The sequence below is a fragment of the Rousettus aegyptiacus genome, unplaced genomic scaffold (genome assembly GCF_014176215.1).
Source record: "Rousettus aegyptiacus isolate mRouAeg1 unplaced genomic scaffold, mRouAeg1.p scaffold_m13_p_1, whole genome shotgun sequence".
Taxonomy (NCBI): Eukaryota; Metazoa; Chordata; class Mammalia; order Chiroptera; family Pteropodidae; genus Rousettus; species Rousettus aegyptiacus.
In genome coordinates this window covers 21,907,528-21,934,377 of record NW_023416284.1, presented here as the reverse complement: position 1 = coordinate 21,934,377, position 26,850 = coordinate 21,907,528, and the positions used below count along the sequence as shown (strand labels likewise).

Here is a 26,850-nt window from a genome sequence, read left to right as displayed (position 1 = left end):
TTGCTATGTGCCTGGCATAGCACTTAACGTACATTATCTCAGCTAACCCTCACAACATTCTGTGCTATAGGTGTTATTGCCTTTACACATAAGAGGGAAAGGAGGCTCAGATGGATTAATGTTGTTCCTAAAGTCACAGCTACAAAGATAGCTCAGGTCTGAAGAGTTCTTAAGCACTAGACAATATTCTGCTAAAGAGAGCTTCTTGAGGTCATGGATCATGTCTTTTTTATGTGTGTTCCCAGACCTGGGTCTTAGATAAACACCAGTTGAATAAATGAATGAATGACCTTTCACTTTCTCCAGGAGGAAAAAAAAAAAAGAGAAAAATCACGTGGTGACGTTGCTGGGGAACAGCCTGGCCGCCAGGGGGCGCTGTGCACGTCTCAGCGCAGCAGGGCTCCATTGCGGACGCCTCGCTAATTCCGGTCCTTTGACTGTATCTCAGCCAATCCCTGCTCTTCGAGAGAGCAGGCGGCTGGTGGGCGGGGTCCCAAACGGGGCCCCGCTGTCCGCTGGGAGCGGCTTCGTCGGTGTCGCTGGCCAGCGAGCCAAGGGCGGGGGCCTGACGGAGGAGTTCGGGCAGCGGCTCAGGTGAGCACGCGGTTTCAGCAGACAGTTTTCTTTCCCGTAGCGGCTGCTGGGGCCACCCGTTGCCGTGGCGACGGCTCCTGGCCTTGACCTCTGAGTTATCGGAGAGGTGATCGCGAGTGTCCGCTCCGGCTCTGGCTGGGCCTGACGGACGTCTCCCTCTCTTTCCCGGGGCTCGGAGGTCGAGTCTCGGCGTCCAGCTGACCCTCTGCGGCCAGAGCTTCTCGGCCTCAGGCACGTGGGTGAGGACGGACGCTGCTGACAAGGCCGTGAGTGTGGTAGAATAGGGGTAGGGGACCGGGACACCAGCAGAGGGAGAAGAGTAGATACTTGGACCCTGACCTCACTTGCGCTCCATATCTGGACTCGGCTCTATTGACGGTCAGAGTTAATCTTTCTTTCAGGTCTCCTCTGTCTTATTAGCAATGATCAAATCTCAGGCTCTGTGGTCTCATTGGGCCTCCAGGGCCCTGCCACAAGAGCAGGTTTCCCGGCAACCCAGTTGACCTCTACCGGACGCATAGGTTTCCTCCATGCGGGGCTGGAAATATGCATCACAGTATTTGCGAGACACTTTTGTCTCTTTCATTTTAATACCCTGGGGATGACTTGTTAGCGTATTTAGCTTCCTGTAATCAGCAGAGGCACCTGATGTGTTCTTGCCACCTTTTGAGGGTGGGTGAGTTCAACAAACTTTTTGGGAGTATTTTATGCTATGCTAGGTGAGAGGGGTCCGGGACAGATAGGGCACAATGGTGCTTACAGACATCGTCCTTGCCCTCTTGGAGCTTAAAGTGTTTTGAGACAAGTGGGATAGGCCAGCACAGTGTGTGACACAGAAGTGGTTATAAGTGTTGATTGAATAAATGAGTGAATTGACTTACTTGAAAATGATTAGAATGTAAGCAGGAGGATAGAGGCCTTGTACTGCATGTGAGAGATAATAGCCGTGGTCTCATACTTGATATGTTTTAAGAAAAATTGGAAATCCGAATGGAGAGTTGCTCTATAGGGAAGTATTTACTTTTAAAGAGAATTTTCTTAAAAGGTGGGAAAGAAGATGGAAAGTATTAGGTTGAGATTCTCCAGGGGTGCCACTTTTAACAACTTCTGAATCTTTTAATTTTATAAATCCCTGAATGTAATCTTAGAGTTTGCAAAAAAAGAAGCTCTTCTAGGTAGAAAAAATTGCAGAAGCCCTCCCCAAATCCAAGATCTGGATAGAAACCGTACACCTTTCTGCAGTGTGTTCATTCCACTAGAAAGAGCACGGGCTTTGAAGTTAGAGAGGCCTGAGTTCAAAATCAGTGACTCTGTTTCATCTAGTGATTTGGATAAGTTATCAGTGTCCCAGAGCCTTTGTGGCTTTAGAAATCTGGGCTTATATTTCCTACTTCGTAGAGGTATTGTGAAGATCTGGTGGAGGAGACCAGCGTGAATGGTCCAGCAGAGTACCTGGTGCTAAGATAAAGGACTCAGAGAAGAATCTTGGAGCTGATGCAGTTCTTTCCCTGAAGAAGGGCCATTAAAGTCTTAGGTCCACAGAATGCTGGGATTCCTTCAAAGAGAATTGGAACCAGAGAGAGAGAGAGAGAGAGAGAGAGAGAGAGAGAGAGAGACATCTCATCTTTGGTGAGGTTATATAGCAGAGATAGAGAAATAGCTACAGGAACTCAAATGGAATGATCTTTTAATTGTTAATAATGGTAGTAATCATTATTGGGCTATTAGAGTGACCCAATATGTGTGTTTTTACATTATTTTGGTGGTGTCTTCATTTCAGGAGACCTTGGTGGGCATTCCACTTCCTTTTTTTTCCTGCTGTGGCTTCTATAGTGTGTGTGTGTGTGAACAGAATTTTCAAGTCCTAGTGTGTCCAGAGTATATGTATAATGGATTGGTAATATTTTTAAGAGCTTATTTTGCAAATGCGAGAATATGGGTTTGGTTGAAGAGAATGTATTTTGAAAGTGTTTTGGCCAGCAGATTTGTAAATTGTAGGTTTGATTGTTAGAGAAATCAAATTCACAGTAGGGAAAAAAACATTATTTATTTTTGAAATCTAGAATGGCTGGGTAACGGTTTAGAGTTTGGGGTGCTGAAATGTGCTTCTTATACTTTACATGAAGCAAAGTAACTACTCATTATCCTGGAGCCAGGAGACCCACAGTGGGATTGTGAGTGGTGGAGAAAAGGTGACTGTGCTCATGGAAAATTGTGCAGAGCAGAGAAAGGCTTCTCTCCCATTCTTGAGAAGTTAACAAACTGGAGGAGGGCCCGGGGTCAACAGTAGGATTGAAGCTTTATTACACAAGGCCCGGAGGTCCCCTCGTGGGAAACTCTGCCATACACGGCTGCATAATTGTCACAGAGTATAGTACATAAAATGGAGAGTCTTTTCCCCTTCCCTATCTACTTAATCTTTTGAAATTTCCTAGATTGTTTCAGGGACCCAACGGTTGCATAAAGCAAGCTACCCTCTTGTGTTACTCTGCATGGGGTAGATGCTCAGTAAATTGTGCCAGAGAGCCCTGGTAGGTTGTCCATATTTGGTGGAGAGGAGGTGCTGGTGTTCCCCTAATGCTGCCTTGTGCTCCTCTGCAGATGTCATGTGGCCTGTGCTTTGGACCGTGGTACGTACCTATGCTCCCTATGTCACATTTCCTGTGGCCTTCGTGGTCGGGGCTGTGGGCTACCACCTGGAATGGTTCATCAGGGGAAAGGATCCCCAGCCTATGGAGGAGGAGAAGAGCATCTCTGAGCGCCGGGAAGACCGCAAGTTGGATGAGCTGCTAGGCAAGGACCACACCCAGGTGGTGAGCCTTAAGGACAAGCTGGAATTTGCCCCTAAAGCTGTCCTGAACAGAAACCGCCCGGAGAAGAATTAATGGAGGACACAGGGCCATATGGGTCCTTCTGTAGGCTGTGTGACTGGTCCCACCACCATGTTGACCTAGTTCCGGAACTCATATCAAATTTGCTTTGTCGCTTATTCTGGCCCCTCCCACACCACTCAGCCACACGCATACTAGCTGCTCTCCTATGGCCAGGCAGACACACTGGCAGCAGAGGGGCCAGTGAAGAGGAAGGCCCTGGCGGGTTCTGGTCCACAGGTTGCATCTGTTGTATGGTGGCTACAACTGCCCAGGCTTTTGCACTTCTGGGAACATTGCTGGGAGGAATGTTATGAAATGAACATTGTCTCTTAGTCTCTTCAGGGAGGCAATTTGGCCTCGAGCAGAAGTGGCTGGGGTTGGGATGTTGCCTTAGGAGGGATACCACATGTCTGGTTCCTGTTTGCATGGGAAGAAATCAAAAATCTGCCTGTCTCCCTTGACTAGTTTGCCCTGTCCTTTGTGCTCGCTCTTCCTGAATTCCTGTCCTATCAGCTTAGGAAGGGGATTCCTTGGGGAAGGAGAGCTTTTTTTTTTTTTGTTCTTGGAAGCCCAGGCTGTTCACGTTGGGGCAGGTGAATGTGCTCAAAAACAATCACCATCTTTTACCCCTGTCACTGTATAGTGTAAAACTTGATTAAAGTGGCATCTGAGAACCTTATTGATCTAATCCTATCTTCCAGATGGTGTTTGGGGTCTCCTTGGGAGTTATGCAAGTACAGGCATTACAGGGTAGGATAACACTGGCTTTTAACAAAGGCCTCTGGGTCCTTGGAAACTTCGTTTTACAAGTGTGGTTGCATTGGGTCCTGGAGGTTGTGACTCCTGGAGGCGCAGGTTCCCAAGGGCCTTTCTGTCCTGATAACATAGGCATATTGGACCTTTCAGAGTCTAAATTAGACTCTTAACAATTGCTATCAAATTTTCCAATTATACCACACACTTTTCCCTATAAAAGTAATACACATACATTAAAGAACATTTGGTAGGGATTTTTAAAATCACACACAGTCCCAGGGCTCTAGTACAACTAAAAAGTTAACATTTTGTTATCTTTCTCTAATTCTCACATCACTTTTTTAGATAGTTGTCATTATTGTACATTTAATTTTATATTTTTCACATGTTTAATATATCGCTTTTGCATCTTATCACATGGTCTTCATAATCTTAATTGTTTTTAATAACTGTATAGTTGATCAAGTAGAAACAGCATAGTTTAACAATTTCCTTATTGCTGGACATTTGGGCTGTTTCTGGTTGTTCACTAGTATAAGTAGTGCAATGAATACCTTATATAAGGCTTTCCCTGCATTTTGGACTGAATGGTGAGAACAGCAAATGGCATTTTGGATGAAATGGGATGAGCAGTTTTTAAGATCTTGGCACATAATACCAGATGTCTTTCCTAAAGGGCTGTAGGAGTTTATACTGAAAGTTACCACTTAAGATGCTGCTGGTGAGGTTGGAAGGGGAGCGAGAGCAGAGGCCAGGAAGAGGCAGAAGCACCTGTTGCTTCATGAGGTTGACCGACTTAACCTAAGTGAGCAGAGGCAAGTAATGCGCATTTGATGAAGAACAAACTGCCTTTAAAAAGGCAAAGGGTGCTTGCCCCGCTTCATATCGAGATTCGAGGCCTGATGGTGTTAACAGGTGGTAAAGGTAGAATTCCTGAACAGGTAGAGATACTAGCTGTGGGATGAGAGGAGCTGGGAAGATGTGGAAGGTGGCGGCCAGAGAGAGGTCAAGTTGGTGGCTTTCCCTCGGTCGCTGAGGCCTACTGGGAGTGTTGAAATGAGCTGCTGTTGCTTCTCAGGGACCAAGTCTGTCTGATGGGGCGTGTGAGGAAGGAGTGTCTGCTACTGCTTCTGAAGGGATGTGCCACTGCTCAGCTAGGTTACAGGATCTGGCTGATGGGCAGGCTTCATTGACAGACCAGTGCTGCCGCCATGTGGCAGTGCTGAGCATGACCAAGCCTGGGATTCCTTCCCTGGGCTTAGCTAGGAGTAGCAACTGCAGATGCCTACAGGGGTCAGTCAGGTAGCTTAGATGAGCCGGCCAGGAGGGAACTGGAAAGCACAGGCCTGCCTGCAGGGGGCAGTCGCTATTCAGCATCTTCCAATTTGTGCTGCTTGCTCAGTGGTATCAGGTTTTTCAGGTTTTCTTCTAAAAGATGTTAGAAATTCAGATTTGCGTGTGTGTATAATCTGATTTCTAAATGTCGACAATTCAATTTTTAAAAAACTTTGAAGCATATTAACTTACCCATAGTGTTAATTCGACCTAGTGGCTGCCAGTTTGCAAATATTTTTTCTTTAGCAACCTAACAGTTTGTGGCAAATATTAGATCTCAGGAGTGGTTTCCTTTGAAACACTTTTGAGCATCCTGCACATATGTAGTGTAACATCAACCTAAGCAAAAGATTAGAGGACTGAAAATTGTGCTACAGAAACTACCAAAAACATGTCCCCATAGACTAAAACATTTTTGGGTTTTCAGTTACTTCAGAAAAACTCTGTCTCTGCCGGTGCACCTCCTCCCAGTGTCTGCCCGAGGAAGGCCTCTCTTTGGGAATCCGAGTTGCTCCCCTCTTCCTGTCTTGATTTGATTGTGCCCCCTTTTAAATGACTTCCTTTCCTAGGGCTTGCCCTCACTGAATTTCTGCCTCCAGCAAGTCTATTAACATTCCTAGTTCGCTTTCTTTCCCATGGGCTGGCTGAGATCTGCTGCTCGGTGCTCTAAGATGATGTGTGCTCTCTTGCCCCTGCTAGGTGGCATTAAATAGCAGGGTTGATGTGGATGTGGGCAAAAGCAGGCCAGGGTTGCTGGGGTAAAGCAGGAAGCCGGGCACGGACTGGTGTTCTTCCATGTTTGCCGGTTCCCTTTGGCAGCTTGTGACCTTCTCTTGGACTGGCCCAACGGTCATGATTCGCTGAAGCACTTCAGTACGTGGATGTGCATGAGGCATTTTGCTTACCCCACCTTGGGGCTCTTCCCAGCCCAATGATGCCAGTGGCTTTAGAGCAGGGTTACCCTGAGCATGGCAGAAATCACTTCTGTTCCCTCAGCAGCCCAGTGCTCCCGTGTCTGGTGCTTTTCCATTCCCCCTGGAGCCTTTCCTGTGCCTGTTGCTGTGTTAGCACAAATCAGCTGGGCAGCTGCCAGTCCAAGCCTGCCAGGGAGCCCTTTGACTCCTGTCGGCTTCCCAGGGTCTCAGGCTGGTGGGGCTGTCAGCTGAGTGAAACACTGTGAATTGGCCTCCCCAGAGTCACCTGGGAGCCCGACAAGGAAAACGAAAAAGCTCCTCTCTGGCTTCACTCTTCCTTTTCCACTTTGGCGTGGGTCTCCTGGCACTCGTAGAGTGGTGAGCCAGGGCACTGTGGTTGACTAAAAGTAAAGTGGGTTCTAGAGTCTGACAGACTTGAGTTATGAATACTGCCGCAACAAGTAGCTGAATGACCTTGGCAAGTCACTTAGCCTTTCTGAGCCTCAATGTGCTCATGTGTAAAATGAAATAAGTACCTGTTTTTGCTGGGTTGTTGTGAGAAGGTAACATGTAAGGTTCCTGGCAGAGTCCATGGCAGCCAGTAGGTGCTCAATAAATGTTAGCTGCTTTAATTTTAGTGCCAGAAATGCCTCCATTTCCTGCAGTGGTCGTGTGAATTCTTGTGATCCTGGTGAGGTGGGGATGGAGGCAAGAGCCGCCTTTGCTAGGAGAATGGGCACAGGGACCCTCACCGGGATCACAGGAAGGACTGTCTCGCGTAAGAACCAAGCTGGCTGGGAGATCTGCGTGACTAAGTCATGGCTCCACTGGTGCGGTCTGCAAGGTCAGAGACGAGAAGTGGGGAGGAAGGTGTTGCGGGATGCCCAAGAGTCACTCACGTACCAGGAGAATGCGTAGAGGACAGGGCCTCAGACTCGGAGGCAAGAGAACTGGGTGCCCTGAGACGTTCCCCTTCACCTTACCTGGCCTCGGTGTCCCCACCTGCAAAATGGGGGTACTGATATTGTGTCCCCTGCTGATGGTGTAGAAAGGGTGTAAGAAGGGTGAGAAATCAGTTCAGAGAGCGCTTTAAAAACATGCAGGTGCTGTGTTATGTCCCAGTAAAACCTCGCTTTTATCGAATTAAGGTTGCAGCCAGTCGGAATAATGAAATAGAAATAAATGCTCTTTTATTCCTTTTCTGTATGCAGTCTCGAAGTATTTGGTAAATAGAAGTCTTTGGGGAATTAGCTTTAAGAGGTAAAGAGGAGTAACTAGTCATTAGTGAATCAGTTCTAGTGGTGCCTCTGAAATAGTTAAAAACAGTTTGTTCTTTTTGAATTTAATTCATCAACAGTAGTTACCTGTTTGTCACATCCTTTTTTACATAATGCAGAGGGAAACCTTGGCTTTGTTTTTAGTTTAACAATTCCAAATGGTCTCCCAAATACATGAAATTTTAAAAGATTTTTATTGACAACTTTTCTGTTTAGAAGGGTACAAAGTCCTTTGTGCCTTGATGCCCCTCTCAACTGTCCTGGTTCTCTTACTACCAATCCTGGCTCCACTGGCTTTTTCTATTTGCTTTTAGGCCTGAGCTGTGAAATGCAGCCGGAGAAACTTGTATAACCCTACTGCCTGGTCCTCTCCACTTACGGCTTCTGGGTACACTCTTCAGGTGTTTTGTTTTTTAAACAAGCTTCCTCGCCCCCCAGCCCCATCCCTGCCTGCCTCCTCACCCTTTGCTGCTTGCTCTCTACCTCCATCACTACAGTGATGAAGTCATTTTGCCCAAAAGCTTCTGTAATTTCAAATCTAGTCGTCAGTTTGGTCCTTATCATGCCGTAGCTCTTTGCAGCATTCAGCCCTCTTTGTGGAATTCTGTTTTGATAGCGGTGCCTTCTCGGTGTCCTGCCCCAGCTCTCCCCTCGTTCTCCTAAACGTGCGTGTTCTCCCAGCTCACCCTTGACTCTTCTTGCCGGAAAGTTTTAGCCTCATCTATGGCTTCAGCCACCCCTTGCGTCTACCTTGATGACTCCTAAATATCTATTTCTGGTTGTGAATTTCCCCCTCAAACTCGAGATCATCTCTGAAACAGCTTACTCTACATCTCTGTCTAGATTTCCCACATATTCTGATGGTTAAAAGTGTTGACCTGGGTTTGAAGCTTACCTCTGTAAAGTAGTTGTGTGGCTAGATAACTTCTCTAAACATCATCTGTAAAATGGGGATGATTTTGCCTGCCTCACAGAGTTGTGAAGATTGAGAGGTTGCTCGTGAAACACCCAGCATGGTGTTTGGCATACAGTCTGCCTCCTCCATCCTGTTGGTCATTTCTGACTCTCCCTGTCCCCCTCATGGGTTCCGTCACCAGTCTGCGGTGACCTGCTTCCTCTGTATCTGACATTCCTCCTCTGTTCTCCTTCTTACTTCTTGCTTCAGGCCCTCGTCCTCTCTTGCCTAAATTTTTTAAAAAATTAATTTATTTTTTATGGTGACATTGGTTAACAAAATCCAATAAGTTTCAACTGTACACTTTAACAGGAAGGCATATATATATATATATATATATATATATATATATATATATTTTACATTGTGTTCACCTCCTATAGGTAGATTTCTTTCTGTCACCATGTATTTGACTCCCTTTACCACGTCTACTACTCCCTTCCCCCCTTCTTGCCTAAATTTTTGATCTCCTGAAAATTCTCTCCATTACTGCTGCCATTTTCTTTCTAAAACACATCTTTGATGAGATCACTCCTTAAAGACCTCTGTGACTTCTCTCTCTCACCAGAGCCCCTTGCATGCCATGCAAAATCCTGCAACACCTTGCCCCAGCCTCCCTCCCATCACTCCCAGGGTAGATCCTGATTTTTCCCATTTCCTGAACATGTCATGCTCGTTGAGTCCTGATGCCTCCACATGCATTGTGCCTTGGGCCTCCCTGGTTACTTGGTGAGCTCCTATTACACTACAACATTTAGGAAATGTGGGTTCGTACCCACTCTCCTAGGCAGAGTCCTTGCTGTTCTAGCTCTTTGTTCATTCTTCTATGCAGCATTTGTTACAAGGCACTGTGATGGGTGTGTGTCCACTCCCCGACTAGACTGTGACTTCCTCGAGGGCAGGAACCAAGTCTCACTCTGCCTCTGCACAGAATCAGTTTTAATAAATGCCGAATGAATGAAGAAGGCCCCGAGTGTGATTCTGGGATGGAGCAGGTGCCGGGGCTGAGTGTGGAGACAAGCCTCTTTTCAAAGATGGGAACATGGCTTCCAGGTGTGTGCTCGAGATGCTGGGCGGCCTTGAGCTCAGGGCAGCAGTGTTTCGCTACAGCTTTGCCTTCCCTAAAGCTGGTAAAGAGCTAAACTCCAAAGAAGGGCTGGCTTACATTTCCCAGGGGAAGCGGGGCTTGGGCAGAGGGCTGGCCTTCCCCACTGGGTAGGACATGGACCAGCATAGCCCATGATGAATTTGACCCTGATGACTCTGTAGTGGGGAACAATGTCCTCAGGAAAGCATTCAGGAAACCCTTCGTGTAGCAGTGATCAAAGCTCTGAAGCTGTCCAGCAGGGTGGGTGGGAACACTCCAAGGAACCTGGCAAGGCCCTGGGGTCAGAGCCCAGGGGAATATTTGATGCCCTTACCAGGTGGAGCTCACCCTCAGCCTCAGCAGATCGCAGGGATGACCTTGTGGGATACAGAAGTCCTGGGAAGGTGTGGGACTATGTGGGAGCCTGAGGGACTGCTGTTTCTGGAATGTCTCTGTTTTGTCTCCCTTTTCCCCTTAGCATCTTCGCTTTGGCTGAGGCCTGAGAGGGTAGGGTAGGGTAGGCTGGTAGGGAGAGGTGGAAGGATGCTTTAAAAACAGATGGGGGCAGTCTTTGCTTTCCTCATTTCATCAAGAAGCTGATGTGAAACTTCTTGTATTTATATGAAGCCCTCTTCTCATTTGCCCCTCATCCCCAAGGAGATCAAATGGAAGGTAAAAGAGTTCTGGTTCTCGTTAGGCTGACAAAGGAGATCCGAAGCCCAGAGCGGGAAATGGCTCACCCAAGATAACACAGGGAATTCTTGGCAGAGCTGGGCTTGCAGCCACCCGTGCTCTCCTGCCCTTCCTAGTTTGCATCTTGTCATCACACCAAACCAAGGTCGGCTGGCCTATAGACCGGTCGACTTGATGAGGGAAACACCCTCGAGTGCCAGCTGGCCATCAGGCACAGAGCAGGCACAGCTACAGCCCCTCTGCTGGCAGCTCACGTGACTTAAACCTCTGATGGAGGCTGCAGCCTGCTTTTCCTGCCCCCTTCCCGGTTTCATTTTCCCAGTGCACAGACCAAAGATAAACCTCAGGGGTAGCTCTGGCCCTTTGATGCTCTCCAAGCTGTTTTCCCCACGTGTGGGAGGGTAGGAGGTCACAGTCTTTCCCACAGATGGAGTCCTGTGTGTTTATAATTTGGTTGGTTGATGACAAGGTAGATTGTTCAGCTGCTAGTGTCCCTAAAGACCTGTCCTTGGCTGGCTTTTGGCTCGCTGACATACGTTGGGGCCTGGATGGGTTAGATCCCAGCCCTCCCTTAGGCCCTCCAAGAAACTCAGTTCTGGAGTTAGACTGTTTGGGTTCAAAGCCCAGTGCTGCCACTTACAGTAGTGGGGGCTTTGCCAAGCTACTTCTCTGTTTTAATCTCATGTGTCAGATGGAGCTAACATATTACTTACTCAGGGTTATTGTAAGGATTAAAAGAAAACTCACGCAAGGCATTTGGAACAGAGACCCATATAATTTAGCACTTAGGAAGAGTTGGTTATTTTGATTAGTAGTATTTTTCCATCCCATGGATTTATCCACACTTTAAGACTCTGGTCTCTCTCTGGGCTAAAAGAGGGTCCCTGAGTGTGGTGGGGAAACAGGCCTACAGTAACGCTGTGGCAGAGGCACCTTGATCCTTAGCCCAGAGGCCCTTTGGCTCTGCTATTTGATGCTTCTCCTCCTCTTGTTGGCCTCCCCCACTGCCCTATCCTGTCTACACTGCCTTGGAATCGTGCGGAATCCTCAGTTCCAGATGGAACCTATATAGAGGTAGATGCGAACCAAACCAACTCTATTTTTGTATCCTGGAGTTTCCATGCTGTGACCTTTGACCAACCTTAATGTCCTCAGCAAAGCATAGGTTCCTTAAAGTATTTCCATAAATATTTTTGTTAGTAAGAGCTCGAATGGCATGACAACTGAGATAAATATAGAACGGGTCATAGTATTGATCATTAACAATCTATCACAAGATCACTAGGAGGTATGACCCCCGGCGTGTACTGCATTCTTTGTCTTGTCAATCGTTAGTGCCTGAGTTATACTATAAAAAAAGTACTGTAATGGGTGTTAGTGGAAAATTTGTGCAAAACTGCTGGGTCATCTGTTCATTTCCACTCTACATTCCTGTAAGTAAATTACCCTATAATAAATTCCATTATATTCTGTGGAATTGCCTGCTTTGTTTGTTAGGCTTAAGATACCTTCTCATTACGATGGCCAGTACAGCTTTGCCCCACCATTGGACAGGTCCCCAACACTCACAGCCCTGCCTTGGTTCGCTCACTGATCAACTTGCAGGCAGATGGAGATTACTGGAGGAGGCTGTAGAGGCTGAGTGGCTGAGCTGAAGGGGTCTTGCCTCGTTCCTGTGGCTCTCAGAGCACCAACCCATTGTGAGGCTCAGGTGGGAGTGTGTGGCAGACCCCTCCTCATGGTCCCCCAGACGAGGCAAGGGAGGTTTGTTAGACCTGCTGCAACTAGGTACCTCGGACCAGTTAGCTTAAACCACAGGAATCACTTTTCTCACAGTTCTGGAGGCTGGAAGTCCAGGATAGAACGTGGGGCGGGGTTGGTTTCCTCTGAGGCCTCTCTCCTTGACTTGGCAGATGGCCACCCTCTTGCTGCCTCTTCACATGGCGCCCTTCTGCCCAGGAGGTCCTGATGTCTCTCTTTGTGTCCAAATCTCCGTACAAAGACACTAGCTGGATTGGATTAGGGCCATTCTAAGAGCCTCGCTTTAACCTAATCACTTCATTAAAGGCCATATCTCCAGATACAGTCACATTCTGAGGTATAGGAATTAGGGCTTCAACATATGGATTTTGGTGCAGGCCTACAGCAGTACAGACAGGGCAGCAGCGTGTAGGGGGCTGCCTCTGGGGAAATCTCCACAGAGGAGAGTGGCAGTAGCCGGAGCCTTGGACGTGGCGTGCTCAGCCTTCTCAGGCAAGGCCCGGCTGGCTGGCTGGTCCCTGGCTGCTTGCCTGGTCCTGGGCTGAGGGTGGTGCTGGCTCCTCCTCTTCCTTTCCTCAAGAGGCCTTAGGGTGGGAAGTAAACTCCAGAGGCCGGAAAGCTCTGCCAGCTGATTATCCCTGTGGTCTCTGGGGTGAAGGAACAGTCAGGGGGCCCCAGGCACGGTCCGGTCCTTCCCCTGCCTTATCAGAGCCTGAAGCCCTTCCTCTAGACCACTGTTATAGGTTGGCCATGGCCCAGGCTCTCCCAAAGCACACTGACTTTGAAGGGGATACTTGGAGCCACCCTCGTTTAAGCTGAGTTCTGCCTCTCTCTGTACCCTTCCAGGTAGGAGTGGTAGAAATAGCACTGAGAATCCAAACATCACTCATTTTTTTCAGAAGATGTACCTGCCTGATTGGGTTGGTTCAGACTGATATCATAGTAAAGCCTTTCCCTGCTGAGCTCATGTGTTTTTTAATAAAAGCTGTATGCAGGGTCGGGAAGTGATGGGGAAGTGACTCAGAAGCTTGGTGGGATTCGCATTTGTCACAGATAAAAAGGGAACACCTGGCCTTGCCCTGGAGCATCCCCCCTCTACACACACACTTTCCTGCTAGAGAGCATTTCAGGGGCCTCTGATGGCTCATTGCCCTTCCCCAGCTCTCAGTGTCCACCTCTGAGGTCAGCAGCCTTGTTTGGTGGCTGCTGGTTCCCCCAGGGTCCAGGAGCCTGCAGGGGAGGTGCTTCAGGTCAGGCTGCCCCGCCTCCTGCTCAGCCAGTTCCCAGGATTGCAGAGGTTCCCTGCTTCTTGGAAAAGGGCTGGAGGGCCATCACCTTCTTTCTCCTGTGGACCTGGTCAGTCTCGGGAACCTGAGGCAGATCAATCCCAGAAAAGAGAGGGGAAACCTGCTTGCTCACTGAGGTCCTTCAGCCTAAGTGTCAGGCTGGGTGCTTCATTATATCTTATTTAATTCTCCCAAGAGCCCCACAAGGCAAGAAGTGTTGTCTTTATTTTTTAATACAGGAGGAAACTGAGATTCAGAGGCTAAGGTGGGACCTTCTAAGTTACAGGTGGAGAAGGTGACCGTGCTGGGACTCAAGCTGGGTCTGCTGGCTTTGTGGCTCTTCTACCCTGATGAGGTGGTCCTTCCTGATTTCACTGCCCTTTGCCTTTCTTTCTTCCCCTATGACAGTGGAGGGAGGAGGGTGGGAAAGTCATCGAGGGCTTCCTCTTCTCCTCCTTCCTCCCATCTCTGGAGACTTCTTTGTTTTCCCTGATTCCTGGACACTCTGGGCCTGGGCAGCTCCACTGGCTGAGTTGCAGTTCTCAGGTCTCCAGTGGCTAGATGGGATGAATGACTTCTTACCTCTTGACTTGTCCCTGCCTTCCATACCAGCAGCCCCCTCCCAAGTTACCACAGTGGCCTGAGGCTGATTTAGCACCTGCTTTATTGAAGCAGAGGACAATACTCACAGAGGCAGGCTGCTGGCAGGGTGGGTGCAGCCCCTGCCTTTCTCCAGAGTTGCCTCTGGATGAAAACAAGGTCTTTGGAAAATAACCTCACAGAGCGATCCGATCGCTCTGGGCAGGTCATGGTGGGTAGTCATGTCCCAGGCGGATAACTTCTTTAGTGAAAGGTTTTAAGCCAGCGCTGTGCTGTTCATTACACTTGAGCATCTAGGTTAACACACCTTTGAAATGCCAGAAGTAATATTCCTTGAAGGGAGTATTAACTCTCAAGAGAGCACATAACCTGGTTAACTATCCTGTAATCCCCTCCTTGCTTTCTCCAATCTTCCTTATGTCCCCTCCTTAATTTCTAATGCGTAAAAGAAGCTGCGAAACTGTTGTTCTCCAGAGTATTTGAGATCTTGCTCCCCAGCATATGTCATTAGTTTGGCTCAAATAAACTCTTATGGAAATTCTCTAGAGGTTTGATGTTTCTTACGTCGACACTTCTCCAGCACCAAGATGTTGGGGGAGGAGTTTCAATGTCTGAGATAGGGAGTGTGGCTCCTAACAGGGTGTGAGTGGAGGGGACAAATGGTATCTTTCCCTTTCTGCTGTATCTAGACCCGTCCCCCAGTGCCAAGCAAGGCTGAGGGTGGTAGGGCTCTGCCTCTCCTTAGCTGGGTGGCCCTGGGCCAGTGCCTTGACTTCCCTGCACCCTTACCTTTAATAAGAGGATTTACTACCTCTGTCACCAGGTGATTGAGGGGAAAGCTCTTAGCCTAGTGCCGGACCCCAGGGAGACACATGGCACATCCTCTCCCTTCTTGCCCCTGCCTTCCTCCTGGGTGGTAGGCAGTCTTAATCTCTTTGACCAGCTTCTGCTGGCAGGCAAGGTGTGTGGGGAGGCATGACCTGGGAAAACCTTTTTCTGAGTCCAGCTGGAGCCCCCAGAGAGAGGAGGCTCCTGTCTTCCTGCCTCCCTGCTGTCTTGCTGTGCTTTGCTTTTTGTGACAAGGGGGAAGCTGAATTGTGATTGTCCACTCTGGGAAGATAAGGTTGAAGGGGTGACTCAAGAAGCATTTGTAAGCCTATCGAAGGTTATCGTTCAGAGTGACCAGTGGACACCAGGAAGTGTGTTTCATGCGTACCAGAGGGATGCAAGTAGACATTAGAATGCCTTTCCCAGCTTGAGATCCTGGAATTGGGTGGGGGAGCGGGTACTAAGGAAAGCAGTGGAATCTTTAAAAATAGGTTGTTCTGTTCTGACTGGGCTTGGGTGGGATTTGGCCAAGAGGTGGAGGGATTAGTCAGAGGCCAGCAGGGAGTTCACCCTTAAATCAGAAGTCAGGTGAGAGTGGTGGCATCCTTGGGGAAGCAGTTTGAATACAGTAGGAGATCCTGGCGAGGGGTGGGGGGGGGAGGTAGGGGCGGCAGGGAAGCCCTGTCTCTGCCTCTGCCCCCGCCCCCAGCTCTGGCTCGCCATATTTTCGGAGACAGCACAGGAAGTGGGCCTTCACAATGTCAGGATACAGGAAGCTATCGGACTATTGAAGGCCACTTCCTTGTGAGTTGGTCATTCACATACATTTGTCACCAGTTATCAGGCCTTTTGGGCTCTGCCATTGTCTGGAGGGACTGCAAAAGGCTAGGGGCGCCACCAGAGGCTCTTGGATACAGAATGCACTATTGTGCTGAACTGGCAGCACCCCCTGGGGTGGGAAGGAAAGTGGTGGGTAAGAAGGGGAGGCCCGACTCTCATTGTCATTGTGATTGCACAATGGAGTGGGGGTGGGGGGTGGGGGGTGGGGGGTCGGGTCCTGCTCATGGGAGCCTGAACTTTGGGAGAAGGGAAAGCTACTGCAGGAACCTGGCTTCAGGCATGATTCCAGATAGAGCTGAAAAGGTGTTCAGGACTTTTTTAGCAGTGGTGGGTTTCTAGATCTCTGCCAAGAGCCAGTGTGATATAAAATGGGGTTGGAGTCAGGCAGACCATGCTCTGCCACTATCAACTGTGTAACTTTGGGCAAATTGCCTCACCTGTCTGGGCTTCAGTCCTGCTCCCGTAAAACAATAGTCATAGCTACCTCCTAGGGGTGATGATCACTTGTGATAATCTGTTGAACTTCTTAGCTTGGTATCTGGCATGTATTAAGCATCTAAGAAATGTTAGTTCCTTCTCCACCCTCATCTCCTTCCCTTCCAGCTCACTTCTGACCCTGCTGTCCGGTCCTCCAGTGAGTGAGTGAATCAGCATGTGCAGAGGGGGATGAAGAGGTGTTTTAATATCAGCCCAAACAAAGCAGAGCTCTGCCTTCCTTTATGCCAAGAATATCAAATCAACGGCTAATTATCTGCACTAATGGACGACATAGAAGTAGATAATTTTTCTTTGGCTATGTGCCTTTGGCCTTACGTGTGAATCCGGGTGCGTCTGAGTTTTAGAAATTCACTTTAAGCCAAATAATGAAGTTGAAACTCAGGAAGATGTGAGTTACAGAACCGTCTGACAGTCGGAGGCTTTGTCCTGCCCAGCCCTATCCCGCTGGTGCTGGGAAGGGGCATGTTTTTCCTCAGCTTTGTGATGAAGTGGAAAACCACGGGCTTTGGAGTCAGGCACTTAGGTTCAAACCTTGACTCTGGCCCTAACTAACTGTGTGGCCCTAGGCACATTATTAGACATTTTTTGAGTCCCAGTCTGTTCATTTGAAATGTGGGGATAATTGTATTTACTTTGCAGGGTTTCTGTGAGGATGAAATAAGGTAATGCATATGCCTACCACCTAGATATCTTTTCCTTTCTTTCTTTCTCTTTCTCTCTATCTCTGTCACTCGAGCCATACCTTGAACAGAGAGCCCTCTCCGATTGGTCCTGGCACACAAACATGGTTAAGTGTTTGGACCTCAGAGAGTTTCACTGCCCCACCCACCACGTGAAAGAGCCAAGACTGCACTGTCCAATATAGTAGCCACTATCCACATGTAACTATTAAAAGTAAAATGAGCTAAAATTAAAAATTCGGTTCCTTGCTAGTCACATTTCAAGGGTCCAATAGCCACATGTGGCTGGTAGCTGCTGTATTGGACAGCGAAGAGAGGACATGTCCACTGTTGCAGAATGTTCTGTTGGGCAATGCCGAGCTGGAGGACGTGCTCAACTGTGGACTCTGATAAGCAGAAGGAAATAAATTATGGGGAGAGAGGATTTCGGTCACCGCGAGTTGAGTCAAATAGTGGCCCTCTACAACTTAGAGTGTCTGTGGGGTTTGGACTCTTTGTGTGGCCCTTTTCCTCCATCGGAGGACACTTGGGCCAATACTCAAATACCAGGGAACTCTGAGACCGTGCTGGGAAGGCCGCTTAAACAGACCCTACGCTCCGGGTTGGGTCATCACCAGGCCGCACAGGTGAACAGTTTGCTCTGTGTTCCACGCCTGCATGCAGGTGTGAATTGTGGCTGCATGGGCCTGCAGGAGCCACAATTTCGGTAAGACTATTTATTCCCAGGGCTGTAGCTCTATACTTTGCTCCCCACACATCTCCCATCCTTGACATAGAAACCAGAGCTATTTACATGGCTGGCCCTGCCTTGATGTCAATCACACAATCTCTTCCCAAGCATGGACTGTATGTAGTTCCTGTGTGTGACTCTAAGTCTCTCCTTAATCTTCAGGTTTAACTGCAGGTGTTCGTCGCACCACCCAGCCTGGCCTGGTCCTTGAGCATTGGCAGGCCACTGGGCTCTGGAACTAGCTTTGTTGCCAACGGCCTGGTGTGCATGACTCCTGTGCATCCCTGGACTTGGGCGTCTAACCCAGCTGCACTCTCCCTGTTTATACAGTTTATAAGTGCTCCCTTGCTTCCTGGCACTGCGATTAGCCTCATTAGTGTCCTTTCTTCTCCCCGTCTCCGTCCGGAGAGGCTGTGCTCCTAAGCTGTGGACTGCAGTCCTGCTCTAAATACACTCGTCTCTTGAAACACCATTTCTAAAATTTGTCTGCTCAGGACATCGAACTGGCCTGAAGACATTAGCGTCGAGCTGGATCTTGCCTTTGCAGTGGCTCACCCTCCCTGCCAACTTCCTGTCCTTTCCCATCAGTGTGCACCAGTCTTGAAGTCCCAGCATACCTGACACCTGAGTCCATTGGTGTCGGCCCCGTGGGCTTGCACACCTTGGGCAGGTATACAGACAGTCACAGCAGTTAAAGTTCAGAGGAGCTCGACAGGTGCTGAGGTCAGGAGTGGGTATGGGATATCACATGAGGCCAAATCGTCTCAAGCTTGGTAGAGATCAGGTTCTCTAGCTCAGAGCCTGTTCTGCTCACAGTTGGCGACCCCGTGGGAAACAGAGGAGAGACGGCTGACTCAAGGCCGCAGTGGGGCTCTGAGAAGGGATCAAGCATCCATCTTGCTTCTGTTGGTCACAGGTCTCCCAGCCCTTTCCCTGCCCGAGCCTGGGGTCACTCCCTTCCTCCCTGGCACAGAGCAAGTTGTTTTCTTGTCCCTTGTCTGATACCTTCTCTTTTCTTCCCTGTCCGCAGGAGTTGTGGTCAGAAAGGTGGACACTAGTAACTGCCTAGGCCTCACTTGGCTGCCAGCTGAGGGGTGGGGGTATCTGGGGAGGTGTCTCAACCCAGAAACAATGTGCCGTCCATACCATTGTTGGGATAAACCCAAGGGACAGCCCTACTGGTGCGCCCCCCCCCCCCACACCCCAGTTCTTTGTCCTGCCTATTTTGGGATATATGGGAAAGGGCATGTGGGGACCGGAAAGGGCCTTAGGCAAGTGACCACAATCCAACCTAGACTTTTCAGGCAAAAAGAACTTAACAGTTCACAGAGCAGCTTCGGTGGCAGATGTGAAGGTCACCAGTATGGTTCTCTCTCTCTGCCTCTCACCTCTGTGTCTTTTGGTGGCTCCAACATGTCACTGCAGACCCATTTCTTCCACGTGGAGTAAAACAGGGCTGCTGAGAGCTCCCAAATTTGATCTATTACAGGTTTTGTCACAGGACTAATTTTGACCCTTGGTTTCCAATTCTAAAAATCCCAGAGAAGAGACGCATTGGCCCAGGTACCTGTCCTTTGACTAATATGTAGTGGCTGGGGAAGGAGAAGTGTTAGATGAGAATATAGCAGCTCCTTCAGTGGCCCATGGATGTGACCACGGGTCCCTGAGAAAGCATTACAGGGGGAACAGGCACGACAATGCCTCTTGGGCAGGACAGAGGTTTGCAATGTGGGTTCAGTCCTCTCTGCTATGATGGGTTCCTACTGGAAGTGCACTGGATTTAGAAGTAGAACTGAGGTGGGGGTCATCAAGGGGATTCCTGCGACCTTGGCACTGAAATGGACATTAGAGGTGGGCCAGGTAGACTAGCGTTTTGGAAAGAGCATGGCTGTTGGAGCCAGAGATCTAGGCTTGGCACTAGCTCCACCACCTCTGCAAGTAACTTGACTTCTCTGAGCTCTATCCCCCTCTAAGAGTGCATGAGCTGTGACTTTTCCTGGCCTCATCAACCCGTGGCCACAAATGAAATAACTTTGACTTTAATTCCCTACTTTTTCTTCCTCCTAGCTCTCCCCCCGACCCCCACCTCCCACCCCTGTCTCTAAGACCTCAGAGTCTACCGAATCAGCACCCTCAGGATATCTCACATGCGTTCGTAGCCTGTTATTCATGACTGGCCCTGGCCTGCAAGCCACAGAAGGGCTACAGGACCCCTGCAAGAGCCCTTACCCCATGCCCGGTGCTGTCCTGATGCCCTCAGACCCGCAGACAGACTGGGTGCCAGGCCGCATCATTTTCCCCTCAGTCCTAACTGAACTGGACAACTTAGAGTCATATAGAGAAGTGGGGAGAAGGTTTCTCTCACCATAACCAGATCACACTTTGTCACTGGGCCCCCCAAACAGTGTGGCTTGTGAGCCTTTTCTCACTTAACCCCGCCCCCCGCAAAGGAAGCTTCTCTGTCAGCACCTCCTCCTCTCTCTCTCCCTGAGCTTCTGACCAGGCCTGGGAGCTGGACTGGGAAAAGCTCACCTGGCCCTCTCTTTCTCCAGGAGCCTGCCCTCTGTACACCCCCCCAACATCGGACCCTCCTCTTGTGAAGGGATGCTGGGAGGAGGGCTCACTGTCCTTTCACTGTATCAGATACAACCTGACTATGAATCCCGATTTAGCATCATCTGGAAAACTCTTCACCAGTATAGCAGTTCCCATTCAGAAGTTTTGGTGTGCTGGTTAAAGGAGATGCATGATAGGCACTCAACAAATGTTACTTTGCTTTCTTTAATCCAGGAGTTATTTGGTCTCCGTTTGGGGAGGCAGGAATGGTAGCACCTCTGCTTTGTGTAGCTGCTTGGGAGGCAGGGGAACAGGCCCACTGAGGGCTAGGAAGGCCTGGTGTAGCTCTGCTAGGTGAAGCCAGTGTACCTCCAGCCGACCCGCTCCCTTGTGATCTTTTGGGGTGAGCTCCATGGGTCTCCATTTAGGGGAGACAAAAATCCTGGCTGGTGGTTAGGTGTGTTGGGGTTTGAGCCAAAGGGTCATGGAGAGGTAATCCTGGCTGAGATCTCAGACTTGGGAGGAGAGCGAGGGAACAAATTTGGGGTGTCTCGAAAACCCTGGTTTCACGTGGAATGCCTCCTGCAGTGTGCATGTCTACTTGGCCGAAAATGAAAACGCAGCCTCCCTCCTGGGCAGGAATTCCCTCTGTAGCAGTCCTGCTGCGGCGGCCTGAAAGCTGTCCGCTCAGTCTCTGCTAGAAGACTTTTTTTCTGGAAGCAGGTCCATCGAGTAGGAAAAAGCCATGCTCTTGATTCAAAGACATCTCCATATGTGGGAATGGTAGAATTTTGATAGGAATAGAGGGTAAAATAAACGGAATAAATACAGGATGGGGGAAAACTGGTTTAAAAATAGTTAGTCTCAAAAACAACCATGAAGGTGGTGTGGACGGGGACTCAATGAGGAGATGTGGGAGGGGCTAGGCTGAAGCCACGGAGAAGTCACTGGACAATGTCGTCCTTAACTAAATGTTCTGGGTTCTGGGAGCCAGGCCTAACCATCCCTCGAACTTTTTTCCTGTGCTTTGGGAAAGGTCCTCAGAGAAGGTTCTGGTTAGATCACTCTGTCCCCAGCGAAAGCGGGGACCAGATCATTGACCCTTGTAGGGTACATGCAGAGGTGGTGTCCTTGGGTACTAGGAAGGATAAATAATACACTGGAACATTGAAGCCGGCAGCTTGCTAGAGATGGCTTGTGTACTTGAGAAGGCTCTCAGAGCTGGGGAGGTGGCCACTGTGACCAGCTGTGTGTCCATCTAGCCTTGATTTTCCGTGAAGAGACACAGGGCCCCAGGAAAAGCCATGTGCACGTGTGGCAGTGTATCACCCATACTCTGGGCACCCTCATACACACGCACGCCCGTGCACATGCAAGGACCCTGACATGTTCATGCCACTTCCTTCTTATCTGCAGTCACTCTCACCCTGGAGAATTTATCTAGGCCCAGGACTTCTTGTCCCCTACTTCTCCGCCCTCACTGCCCACACCCCGCCCTCCTCTCCTACACCCTCCACCCCACCGCCAGCCCCACCCCTGAGAAAGTACAGTTCAGGGGTCCCCAGGGTTGCACAGGAAATGCTTTGTACACTATGGGTCAGCCAGGCTATTTTCAGCCTAGCCCCTTCCCAGAACTGGAGAAAGATCGGGCTGGGAGCAGCCAGTCAGCCGTGGCTTTTCCTCTGCCTCAACAATTTGCAGTCAGTATTGCTCTGTCTCTCAGTGTCTCATCCTAGCTCTATATTTCCCTTTCAGTCCTCAAGGTGTTTTTGACCCAATGCCCTTTGCCACCTTTCACTCGATGATTGCCTACCTCTACACCCTTCGAAACTCAGCTCAGTACCACCTCTTCAGAAAGCTTTCCCTTCCAATCTGGACACCCTTCCCCTTTGTTCCCAGAACTCTGTGCAGGATGCTCTCAGAGCATTCTACTGTGTGGATTAGTTATGTCTCTGCCTCCTGGCTGGACTGTCAGAGACTCGAGGGCAGGCCCCCTGTCTTAATTAATGACTTTGTTTCTTAGCATCTGTACTCACACACTTATATGCACACATACATCCATGTACATAGACCTCATTTATTCATTTACTTGTATACTGGGAGACAGGATGTTGCAATGGTTAAGAGCCCAGATTCTGGAGTTAGATTGCCTGGATCAAAATCTCAGCTCTGTGACTTTGGGCAAGTTACTTAAAGTCTTTGTGTTTCAGTTCCCTTGACTATAAAACGGGGCCGAGACTAGTACTTGCTTTCAGTGAGTTGTTGGGAGGGTGAAATGAGTTAACACATGTAAGGCTCTAAGACAATGCTTGGCCCATAGTAAGTGCTCCCGAATATTATAGTAGTTCTATTATAACTTTCACTCATAATAGTGTTGAATGAACTCAAAGAGTAGCTTAAGAGTAAAGGTTTCCTTAAATATGGACAACAAAAGATGAAAGGATAAGTAATATTTTACATAAAAAGTCATAAAAATTATAACCATCCTCATAAGTTCATCCAGTCCCATGTTATTAATCCTTATTAATTTTGATCTTTTTGTTAGCAGTTTCAAGAATCCAATTTTTCTTAGAGTTCTACAAATCCTTACTTGATTTGAACGTATGATCTGAAAGTTTATCAGAGCCTGCATTTTCGAATAAGCATCAGAGTCCTCTTCATGAATCTCTGTGAAAATGAAACATGTTTGAAAGGATATCAGAGTAAAATAATGACTCTATTAATGACAAAGTCTTAAAATGACATGGTTAAAGATCTGATTACAATGCAACTGACTAAGAAACTTGCTTTTTTCCTGCAATATACAACATTTAAGATAACTAGAATTATGAATAAAAACATTATAGCAGGTCATTGTAGATTTTTAGAAATTTTATATAATTCATAGAACATTTATTTTAACAGTGATGCTATATGCATACAAATATAACAATTATTATTTCTTATTTGACAATGCTTCCCATGTAATTTTAGTGTATCAAATAGGCCTAATTCCACTTTTATAAAAGAGAGAGCTGTCTTTTGAAATGTTTCAGGAAGTCTTCTGAAAAATATCAAAGCTATTTTTAGGTTAAGAAAAAGATGATTTAATTTTGGAAAAGTTTGTCAAACATATCAAAAGTTTTAAAACACAAATAGAATCATAGGTCACTGTGAAACAATATCTAGATATCTATTTAATCATGGTGACAAAGACTTTGTAGGCCAATATAGAATGTTAAATAGTTGTAAGCAAAATCTAACTCTTTTAACATTAAGAAGACTTGGTTTAGTTAAGCATTCAAAGACTGATAAAACAGAGCACAGACAATAATTTTAGTAAAATACAAAATCTTTGCTTTCTCCTTATAATTCCTTATTAACAACATCCCAACAGCACAGGAAAACTTTGTTCATTTAACCGTGAGAGAAATAACCCCACTTATTTTGCGTCAGCCTACTTTTGAAATTTAAATTCACTATTTAATTAAATCTTCCTTATTTAGCTCAGCCACACATAAAATTCCTTTCTCAAGATTCCTTTTTCACAAACCTCCTACAACTTTTCTTGCTCCTTTTAGTTTGTCTCTTCTTACTCAGAAATAACTAACTTATTTTAGGATAAACACGCTTCTTTTAATTCCCTCAAAATTCATTTCCGTTCCTTTAGCCTTCTTTTACCGAAAACACATATTATTTTTTTCTACATGAGTTGGAATTTTTAATCTTTAATTTCTCATGACACCTAAAAAGTAAGCAGTCAGTATTCTTTAGATTGGCAAAGTTACGAATATATTTAATAGCCTCTGGAAACATAGGTTTTTTTTTTTTGCCAGCAAATACATTTTACAGTTTTTAGAAACATATGCTTCCTCAGCAAAGTACAAAATATATTCATTAACAGATCTAAATTTATCATTTAATTTCTCTGAAAGAAATCAAAAGTGGATAAACTTAGACTTATTTAACAATTAACCTTTCAGTATTTTACCTTATTTGGAAATAATCTAGATATTCAGTGAATTTAACTTGACTCATTATTTAACTTAACTTGGCAAAACTCTAAGGTTTCAAATTACCAAAATGTTGTGTGAAACTATTTTTAAGTACATATATCATGCAATAATTGCTAAAAAGTTTTACCTAAAAAAACTCTTTTATCCTACTTACATCTTTTTCTCAATTATGCCTCAAATTTTAACAAGATCCCTTGTACACACATTTATTTGCAACAACAAAAAATTGAAATAACACATCAAAAATTTTTTAACAATTTAAATTTTTGAAAACCAGAGAATCTAGTTAATGCACCCTGCCCTAATTGTGCTCTAGTCAAACCTCCCAATGTTTTGTTTTTTACATTCTTTCCACACAAGTTATTTGCTTCTAATTTTTGATATTGGCTTTCGGGCTTCTAAAACTCACTGGCAATACTCAAGACCTATTGGTGCTTCTTTGGGTCAAATAAAAAAATAGAACTAAAACATACTGAAGTCATTCAAATGCACATGGCATAGATTTCTTTTAAGTTACTGGTATAAAGGTAGATGTAAGAGAAAAGACATCACAGAACTTCTATTATAGATTATTAAAAATTGGTTTACAGTCCATCCCAGCATAGAGTAGCTTTCTCAAGCTGCTGCATAATGATTCTAAAATTACTAACAACAACAAAAAAGTACAAGGATAAAGTTTTATGGCTATATTGACTCCATGTCATAATTATTCTCCATGCTCATATTATCAGAAGGCTCTCCATGATGTAGGCAATAGTGACAGCTACATCTAAATCTTCTGAATCTTCATGCAATCTCAGTTTTCCTCTCCTGTGGGTCTTTTCGAAGCAGAGACAGGATGTAGTATTTAGTAACTTATAACATTCTTTGTATCCTTTCTTTCCGAGCAGTCGCCAACGTCCTTACTCTATAGTCTCCTCCTGTAGGGTATGCCTTGTCTCAGCCTCAGTCCAAGCTCCTGTAAGTTCTTTTCTCTGTCCTGCCACTGAGGTGAACATTCTGGTAGAAGGGAGGGGAACTGAGAGTCAGGTTTGTAAGGTTATTTGCTAGTACTGCCTAGATGGCTCGACCAGCTGAATCTTCTTCCCTGGGCATCTGAGAAGACTCCGGAGACAAAGATGGGTTAAGCTTTTTTGGTGAGTCCATTAGAAGTCTAGTCACAGCTTGAAGCATCTCCAAAATCCACCCCTCCACCCAAAGTGTTCGAATTGAAGGTGATGCTCAAAACTCTTAAGTTGCTACAAAGTAGCCTGGAAAGAACTGTATAACCCAGAAATCGTGAGAAAAACCCCAATTCCAACAAAACGTGGTGAAAGAGCTAACCTGCTTATATCTTTTTAGTTTATTAGTTCTTAGTAATTATGTTTTGATTACACATGAAAACTCTGTGAGATAGCAGCAATAATAATAATCAGCTATTTTTCCTGCTAACAAGTTCTGTAATAGAAATAATATGAACTTATTTTTGTAACCCCAGCTAAAATAAAAGTATTGTATTGAAGGCTAATACTCTAAAGAAATGCCTTATTTAGCCAAACCAAACTCAAATTAGTTTTAATATCAAATATCAAGCATTTTCCTAGATTCTGAAATTCGTTTGAGTTAGTTTCTATTATATTTTTGAGAATTTAAAAATATAAATGCTTACTTTCTTTATGCCAATTAAGTAGAGTTCTTTACAAACCAATTCTAGCAATGCTCTCTGGAGGCGGACATACATACACATATACAGACAGACACAACCAGAGACCTGACAGTTTCATTTTAAAATTTCAGCTGTGAGAGAAGCAAAATAAGGCAAAAAAAAAAAAAAAAAAAAAAAAAAAAAAAAAAAAATCCACTAACATATAGCCATTGGAATAAGTTAAGTTTATTTGTTCAGATGGCAAAGGCCTTTTCTTTTTAATATTTGTGAAGACAATTAAGGTTTATAGTTGCCCTTGACAAGGAGCTTCGGAGCCAGAGCAGCTGTTCATGCTTTTAAAAAACCAAACAAAAACCCCCTAGACCCTCATTTTCTATTTTTTTTTTCCTTTGGTGAGAGCAATTGAGGATGGTAAAGACAGATAGGCTTTGAAATGCTTCTAGAGTTGCATTTCTGGTTTGGCAAAGATTTTTAAGAGGAGGACACTTGCTCTCAATTTCTCAAAGAATCAGTTTGTACCTCAGGTTACATCATGGATTGTTCTACGCATCCAACCACATCTTCCTAATTTGTTTCTTCCCCTCTAGGTACATAATTCTATTTTAGCTGAGGGGAGGAGACTTAAAAAACAATTTCCTACTAGATTCTGAATCTTTAGCTTCCAATTTGGCCAAACTTCTGATAAAAAAAAAAAAAAATTAAATCCTTTCAAATATCTTGTGTTTCAGGCAGGAGAAACAGAAATATTAAAGCACTTGGCCAAAGTGGCCTTTAGGATCCTTTTAGAGCTGTTTCTTTTCTTTTTTTTTTTTTAAGTCAATTTATTTTTTTAGAAGCTTCTGCATGTAAATCAAAGAATGCATTCCATTATCCCCAAAAGGTTTGGGATTTTCTCTTTAAGGGAGGGCCCTTGAGGTAGACTTAAAGTTTTTCCTTAATGGCCATTA

General features: G+C 46.4%; 1 protein-coding gene and 1 pseudogene across 2 annotated transcripts; one reads left to right on the top strand and one right to left on the bottom strand.

The window, feature by feature from the left end:
• The first annotated feature begins 469 nt into the window (after positions 1-469).
• On the top strand, positions 470-7,678 carry SMIM12 (small integral membrane protein 12). 2 transcript variants are annotated; one of them, XM_016147291.2, is made up of 2 exons: positions 470-594; positions 3,196-7,678. In XM_016147291.2, the coding sequence occupies exon 2, from the start codon at positions 3,201-3,203 to the stop codon at positions 3,477-3,479; it is 279 nt and encodes a 92-aa protein (XP_016002777.1). In that variant the 5' UTR covers positions 470-594; positions 3,196-3,200; the 3' UTR covers positions 3,480-7,678. The 2 variants fall into 2 exon arrangements, with proteins under 2 accessions (XP_016002777.1, XP_016002778.1); XM_016147292.2 differs by lacking the exon at positions 470-594 and adding an exon at positions 682-825.
• Positions 7,679-24,942: 17,264 nt separating this feature from the next.
• On the bottom strand, positions 24,943-25,431 carry LOC118612488 (annotated as a pseudogene).
• Positions 25,432-26,850: the final 1,419 nt, after the last annotated feature.